The following is a 7,752-nucleotide window of genomic DNA, read 5'->3' on the forward strand; positions in this document are numbered from 1 at the left end:
AGGGAGCGAACGAGCGGCAGGGCCCAGGCGCTGCGGGGAGCCGAGCGGCTGAGGCGACCCTCCGGAGCTGCACGCAGCGCCACCGCCGCCCGCCCGCCGCCTCTCGCGAGACTTCCCGCGGGACTTCCGGCGAGAGCGCCGCGCGAAGAGGAAAACACGGGGGGGTAGGGGGGAAGACCGCCGGCGCCGAAACCGGTCTTGCCGTCACTGCGCATGCGCCTCTCCCCTCGCCGAGAGTGCGCGCCTGCGCAGAGCGCGCCCGCCTGCCGTCGCTCGCAACCCGAGCGGGAAATTCCCCGCCTTCCGGCGCCGTCCGCGCATGCGCTTTCCTCCGGCGCCGCCGTCGCTCGCGTTTCCCGCCGAAAGAGGGAGAAGCGCGCGAGCCGCGCTCCTCGCGCGGGCAAGATGGAGGCTGGGCGGCCGCTGTGAGGAGAGAGGGTGCCTCCTGCCTCACGCCGTCACCTCTCGACGCCGTGGCTCGCTCCTGTGCAGTCGGCCGGCGCAACAAACTGGCGCGGCGGCGGTTTGGAGTGTCGGGCTGTAGGGCTCGCTGCCCGGTGCCCTTTCCCATGGCTCGAGGGATGGCTGTTCCGTGGCCCCGTTACTGACAGCGTTGTTGTGTCCCGTGGGTTTTCATCGGACAGTTGTAGAGCAGCGCTGTTTTTACTAAAGCCGTTTGTGTGATGAGAACAAGGAAGTAGGCGGGTAGAGAGGTTATTTCTTAACACCTTAATGTGTGACTCACCGACAGGTATAGAGGCAGATAAATGGCAGATCTGTGAGTGAACAGTTACGGGTGATTTGATGAAGGGTTCAATAAAGCAGCATGTCTGCCTCTGCTGGTGTGAGGAATTTTCAGCGAACTGCTGATGGGAGAGAAAGACTTAAAGAGTCGATGCAGTCCTGATGTCTGTCAGTAGCATATTTTCACTTTTTAAATGGCTGAATATGAATGAAAACTTTGGTGGGTGGACACTGCTGTTCATATCCTGGCAATCTCACGCTCAGAATTGCCTGACATTTCTACAGGTTTTGAATGACAGATGAAGTTTGATCACTGACACAGGAGCTCTACGTCAACTATATATGCCGCTCTTCTGAAAAGAAGAAAATTATAGTGGTTGTGCGCTCAGTGGTCTGTTCAGGACTCTGCAGAAAAGAGAGAGGGGTCTCTGACAATGTTTTCTGCATTTAATATTTACAGTTAACATTATTCTGTACTAAGTGTGCTAGCAGCAGGTTGAGTTTGTTACCTTGTGCAATATATACACAGATCTGCTTACACAAGTCATCAAAAGAACATGAAAATCAAGCCAAGAAAGCACATGAGAGACTGAAATTATGGTGGGAGTGCGTGACACAAAGCAGTTAAAATTCCTTCTGTAGACTTTCTGAAAAACAATGGAATCACCAAAGAGTGGAGTTGGTGATGGATAAAAATACTTGCTGCCAGAATTACCCTTTCAGGGCTTTTCAAATTGGGAATGAACAGTTTTGAACAAGATCCAAATAAGTTTATAAATACTCTCATGAAGTCCTTCGCAGAAAAATTCATTTGGTTTTGTGGAAGAGTGGATCCAGTACTGTTATCCAAACCTATAAAGGTTTGTCATCCAGAATGATCAATTGCTTTGAGCAATGGGGCAAGGTTTGCAATCTGATCAAAATCCTTTAGGTTTTGACTGCTTCACGTAAGGAACTGCACTGAATATTCCCCCTAAATCTGAGATGTCCTGTGGCAGAAGAATATTGGATTGCAAAGATTGGCACAGTTGTTGGAAATACTAAATCGCTGCAATTGTGAAGTAAGGAAGGTGAAGTATTCTTTTAAGAATTTTTAGTGCTTTCAAATTAAAATGGTTTAGCATCAGTTTAAGTTCTCTATTAGTTTGGTTTTAGTATGTAGTGTCTACAGTCTATAACTTAAACTGCCTTTGTATATCAGTTGCTATGTGTTGAGGTTAAACTTTGATAAGGGGTTGAATAGGGAAGAAGCAAGTTTGCAAGGCAGATTATGTCAAATGAGCCGGGAATATTCAAGTAGTTATTGAACCAAAATAAGACCTTCATGTTTCTTTTAAAAGCAAACAAATATATACACATTTTACTTTAACATCATTCATTTTTTATGTCATATATATCAAAGCAAATAATTGTTTTGTAACAGGCTTTAGAAGTGTAGTGTTCAGAGTAGTGAATGATCTCTGCCTTAGTTTAGAAGTAAAGCTGAAGTGTCTTGATATTTTGTATCCTACAACTTAATGATACAGCATTTGGTCATTGAAGACTTGCAGCGTTCTGCTAATTTACTGTTGGAGAACTACGCTCTGTTTTGTACTGTTTCATTGTGTAGTTAGCAGCAGTTACCCAGCAACTTCCAAACAGAAGTGTTTCAAGCTCTTATATGGCTTTTTGCAGTACCAATGCGTTAAAGCAGCCTTCTCCCTGAGTTTTACCAGTGTCTTGATTTCTGTTCTGTTGATCTTACTTATGTGTAACTCACAAGGAATTTAATTTAGTCTGCAAAAGTGTACTTAGCATTAGAACTGCCTGGGAAGCAAAATGAACACAATGATGCTTGCATGGTTACACCAGTAAAACTCCCCATGAGGACAGCCTTATCCCAGAAAAAGAATACGCTTCCCAGGTTGCTTATATCATATTGCAAGTCCCCTCTCACAAACTGCTCTTCTCCTAGCACAGGAAGATGTACACTCAGCACTCTTAATTGTAATAAAACACCCTCATGAGGGTTTTAAATGGCATAATCATTCCAGCAGCTTTTTTCATGGAGGTCTTACACCCAAGACCAATTCTAACAAATCTGCTGTGACTTAAATTTAAAAGTATGAAATAGGACTGCTAATGTAATAGTAGGATCTAATCAGCAGTGAGCACAGAAATGGTTATAGGCATGGGTCCTGTGCATTTTATACTTCAGTAGAGCCACATAACCTGAACATAAACGGTCTAGTTTACTTGAGCTTCACAAACTTGAACTGTGACAAGCAGATATTGGGAGTACGTTGCAAATTGGAAGAATGTTTAATTCCCTTTGCTCTTGTAGTGCCTCATTTTTGTTTAATTGTACTCTCGTGTACTTAAGAGCAGTCATTTCTGTTATTACTCTGTAATTGTTTATGACTGCTAAATACTTCATAGCTTTTAAAATATTACTGTTTCTATTCCTGTTACAGACACATCGTGCAGATAAGCTAAACAAATGTCTAATTGTTCTTTGCTTGGCTAGGTTACAGAGAAAGGGTTTTAGTAGAAGACTAAACTTTATTAGACAAAGGAACTAAAGCTGAATATATTCACTGAGTATGTAGGAAATCAAGAAGCATTTATTCAGCTTTTGTCCGCTCCCAAGGATTATTATGATAAATCATAATGTTCCAGTTAATGTCCAGGTTTGGTTGTCTGGGAGGCAGACTTCTGTCACTTTGAGTATAGAAGGGATCTGTAAGTGTACTCAGGGAAAACACAGTCTTATGAGAATGGGAAGTGATGCGTATGTGAAAGGAGAATAGAGATCATAATTATTTTCTGTACTATTTTTTCAGATAACAAAGATCACGCCTTGTGGAAACTGCACTTTATTTTAGGTATGTAAAGATGTCACAAAAAAGGTGATCTGTCTTTAAATTCTCTTGCTTCTTCTGACAAGTGTTACTCCACCAGAAGTCATAGTCTGTAGAAGACAAATACACGTAACTTGTTTTTCATTTAGGCTTTAGGAAATCTATTTATAGCTTAGTGGCTAGAAGTTTCTGTAATTCATGTATAAATCCATCTTATTCCACAAGAAAATACATTTACAGTACCTGCCTATAAATATGTCTATAACATTCATATCAAAGAAAATTTTTTTACAGAACCAGTTCTGAAGATGGAAAGTCTAAATATAAATGCCACCATCAACTACATTTTATCACTCTGTTTTAAGAGGTGTTATAGATACTACCAGAAAGATCTGCTTCCTGTAATAGAAATCCACTGTCCCAAATAGTAATGGGTTCTTTTGCCTGGTGTTTTGCTTACTTAATGTTAGAAAAGTAGTTTGAGATATTAAAAAAGATCTTAGGAAATTGTATGTCCAAAACATATAACTCTAATATGGTTAGCTGTCATTCTTGTAGTAGTCTTTACCCTAGTGGGCACTTCTTAGAAGCCTGATGAGCTTAACTCTATAGAGAAAAGCTCTTTGTCAGTACCAAACAATTTCAAAGTAACTAAAGAACTTTGAAGAATTGTAGGTGGAATGAGTGTTTTGTAAATTTTCAGGTTTGACTCAGCCTTTACTGTCTTTTCAGAGGTAATGTTATGGATAATGCTAAGGGTGGAAACACTGCTATAGTAATCTAGAGGAATTTATAAGGAGTCTTTCTGCAACATGCTCGGCAGCTAAAGCCCTTCACACTTCAGTGCCTAGAATTGGCTCCAGGGTAGTAATGAATAAAAAGATTTGTTGAGCAGGATGCATTAAATGTATGAACAATGTTTAAAAGAGAATCATCTAAGGGAGTTGGTTTTAATAAAAAACAGGAATAATAAAGGATACAAATAGTATTTTCCACTAACTGTGGTTAGATTGAAATTTGAAAATTCTGTATCTGCAGATTTAAGCACCTGTAAGGAATTCTGCAAGTAATGCAGTAATTTTGGGGCCAGGATTTGTTTAAGGTATTGAGCCTACACTAAGAGCTAGTCAACATAGAACATTTTTTCCTTCGGCATTTTGCTTAATGTGCCATTATTTTCTAACACTTACCTCTACCATTTCATTTCCTTTAATTTCTTGCTCATGAGAGAATTTGTCTGATTTGCACACAAGCTTCCCATTTACCATGTTCACAGTACACTGTTGAAGCAGATTTAAAAATTATTAAAACAATATAAAAAATTTTAGATTTTGGAATTCAATTAGAGTAAGTAGAGGACTACATAAATAGGAAATAAATGATACTGATGTTTCATAACCACATCTGCTAATTTAAACTGGAGACCACAGCATTTTAATAGGAGTTTTAGAAGAAACATTTTTGTTTGTTGAAATGATAGAAATATGTGCTAATGGAAATGGTACAAACAAGTTTCACTCATACACAGAAAGTGAAGTATAAGGATGAATAAAGAGATGCACCCATTCCTGAAATATATTACCTTTAGCTTTCTGCCATTCATAGTAGTAATGTCAGCCTCTTTTCCAAGCGTAAATGAGTTAGTTACAGATTGCATGGGTGTTTTTGATGTCACAACAAAGTCATCCCCTTTTTGTTGTATTTCAACAACAGGCTTAATATCTTTGGCGACTTTGATAAGGTCATCTGGCAATGCTGTAATAAAGGCAAAAAAGGACTTTTTATGTTATGAAGTAGTGTGTTGATATGAAATAGCAAATTCTTTTATCTGATAAAGGTGCAAAAGATAGAAACTAATAATAGTAAGTGATGCCCAAGTTAAAAGACAAATCCTGTGTTGGATTCCTCACTTCTCTATGGGCACATTGTTCCATTCCATCTAGTCTGTATAGATTTTGATATTATATTCATTAATCTTGTGTCAGAATATGTATTTTTTCTTTCAGTAATGTCTTGCCATGTGATGACATTTCTCCATGACGAAAACCATGTGCATATTATTTTGTTTCCCTCACCTCTTCCAGAGAGAGTGGAGATGGGGGTTATCGGTCTAGTCAGAGCTGCAACAGTGCAAGTAGCCTCAAACTACCTTATCAGGGTGTCTGTAGCATGATCTGAGAGTATCATCTTTAGCAGTAGAGATTGGTTCAGTTATCATGCTGTAGGACTAGGCTTTTCAACTGTAACTGAATTTTATTCTACTGAATATCTCTTACATACTCTTAAAAACCCCATGTGAATGTTTTGTCAAGAGGGTAAGTGCATTTTTATTAATGTAGGCTCCTACTAAGTCATAACCACCAAGTCTGTTCCTTACAGATAACTAAACAGTTATCACGTATGTTAATCACTAGTGCTGTAGAAAGTGCCTGCACTACTAATAGCACACTGGAAATCTGTATACGTCATTGACAACTTGTTTCCAGTTGAATATATTTATAAAGTTATGTGTTAATCAAAACAAGTTGGTTTCTGATATACTTCTTTCATAAGGGACTTATCTAATGTTAAGATAGGGATTTGGAGGTTATCTGTAAACTTTCTACATCGATTTGTACGATTTTCAGCTTCTTTTGATTTCCAAATCAGACTTAACAGACTTACTTGGTAGGGGGTAGTTTGTCATACAAACAAAAGAAAAAAAAATAGAAGTACAGTAATAAAAGATGTCATGCAAATTTTGTGTTGCAATCCAAGCAAATGATTTCAAAAGTAACTAGACACTTACCAAGGGCTTTCAGAAACTCTTCATAGTTCTCTTGAGCATAGACCTGCCAGGTTCCATTGAATGCCATTATGGATGTTATAATGCAGTTTAGGGCAGTGATGCTAGCAGGAAAGTGAGGGCTCTCCCTGGTCATTCAGATGCTATTTATGGAAAGGGAAAGGCCAGCCCAAATTGTGAGATGACTGGCTAATTATTAACTGTGAAATAACAATTATTAATCATTTATTTGTTCTTAATGATGATAACCTCTAGTTCATTCTGCTTTGTAGAAAGTCTTACCTTGACCAGCTGGTTTGGGATGTTATGTTTATTGTGGGTTACTGAACTTGGGTAATTATTCATAATTGTTGTGAAGTGTTGTATAGACTAATTTGTTTTCTTTTGTTCACAACTTCTATGTTTAATACATTTTCTGTGTCTTGGATAGAATTCTTCAAATAAAATGGCATAATTTACAATAGGTGCGAGGTAATTACTGTCTTACAGCAGGAACTTCCCAATTATCACAATATTCTCTACTGTGGGCACTTGAACCTTAAAATGGTGGGAATAAAATCCACAGATATTTCTTCCAAAATTGTGGGCCTCCAGTTGCTGGGAGGACAGGGAAAATCGTGTTGGAGTGGGACAGTCAGTTATGGCTTTATCCAGTAGATGTCAGTAATGTGCACCTAAAGCTGTTTTAAATTCAGTTTTTGGTGTTTTTTTTTCTTTTTTTTTTTTTCTTTTTAATAATCACTGCATACATAGAAGATTAAAGGTAAAATCAAACATGGAACATTGCTGGGAGACTGAAATTAAAGAAGTAAATAGGATATATTATTTTTCTTCTCACCAACTTCACCAAGAATTCCTCACTCATTAAAGCTATTCAGTGATATTCCTTGCTGTCTGTGCAAGCATGACTGTTGATTTTGGAAGACATTCATTAGATTATGTGTCTTGCAATTATATTGCTTAATTCAAATAGAGCCTGTATCCCAGGGGTAGGTGACCTTTCCAAGTTAACTTTTATTACTCCATACTCGACAGTAAATCATCTATTTAAATAGAAAACCAATGCTGAAGTTTTTCTTAAAAATTTACAATTTGTTTTTCGTATGTAATTTTAAAGAAAATTCACACACAAAGAGCCAATTTTGTAATTACGTTTACATATGATAATACCTAAGTAGCAAGGATGAGGTACTGATATGAATAAGGCCATATTTATGTGTGGGCTGTAACACACATGGCTCTAAGAGGTACATGTTTATATTGGAGTTATTCTAGGACATGATTCATGTGTTTTACTATAGAGTAATGTTCATGATGCCATCAGAAGGGCCTGCTTTTCTTCATTCACTGTGAGATGAATCTAGACAATTAGCTAAGCTCTCA

General features: G+C 38.5%; 2 protein-coding genes across 7 annotated transcripts in view; both read right to left on the reverse strand.

Moving 5' to 3' along the window:
* The window catches only part of SRSF10 (serine/arginine-rich splicing factor 10), an 11,161-nt gene extending 11,055 nt beyond the window's left edge, over window positions 1-106 (reverse strand). For 3 of the 6 annotated variants that reach the window (XM_010576096.1, XM_010576093.1, XM_010576090.1), the window contains exon 1: window positions 1-88. This exon is cut by the window's left edge and continues 106 nt beyond it. The gene's annotated coding sequence lies outside the window, so the exon portion shown is untranslated. The other 3 variants (XM_010576094.1, XM_010576095.1, XM_010576092.1) reach the window with 3 other exon arrangements.
* Window positions 107-3,585: 3,479 nt separating this feature from the next.
* LOC104837164 (fatty acid-binding protein, liver) lies at window positions 3,586-6,486 on the reverse strand. The gene is made up of 4 exons (XM_010576097.1): window positions 6,373-6,486; window positions 5,167-5,339; window positions 4,775-4,864; window positions 3,586-3,694 (listed from the first exon to the last, which is right to left on the reverse strand). The coding sequence occupies exons 1-4, from the start codon at window positions 6,437-6,439 to the stop codon at window positions 3,644-3,646; spliced, it is 381 nt and encodes a 126-aa protein (XP_010574399.1). The 5' UTR covers window positions 6,440-6,486; the 3' UTR covers window positions 3,586-3,643.
* Between the last annotated feature and the right edge of the window lie 1,266 nt (window positions 6,487-7,752).

Source organism: Haliaeetus leucocephalus, unplaced genomic scaffold, assembly GCF_000737465.1.
Source record: "Haliaeetus leucocephalus isolate CR32 unplaced genomic scaffold, Haliaeetus_leucocephalus-4.0 Scaffold517, whole genome shotgun sequence".
In the NCBI taxonomy this organism is placed as follows: domain Eukaryota; kingdom Metazoa; phylum Chordata; class Aves; order Accipitriformes; family Accipitridae; genus Haliaeetus; species Haliaeetus leucocephalus.

What these genes read in the sequence shown, in the direction of transcription:
- LOC104837164 (XM_010576097.1), bottom strand. Translation starts at nt 6,439, where the DNA reads ATGGCATTCAATGGAACCTGGCAGGTCTATGCTCAAGAGAACTATGAA. An exon ending in TGAATGGCAGAAAGCTAAAG is followed by an intron (nt 4,865 to 5,166) that starts GTAATATATTTC and finishes CTGCTTCAACAG; the next exon opens with TGTACTGTGAACATGGTAAA. An exon ending in AAGGAAATGAAATGGTAGAG is followed by an intron (nt 3,695 to 4,774) that starts GTAAGTGTTAGA and finishes TGTCTTCTACAG; the next exon opens with ACTATGACTTCTGGTGGAGT.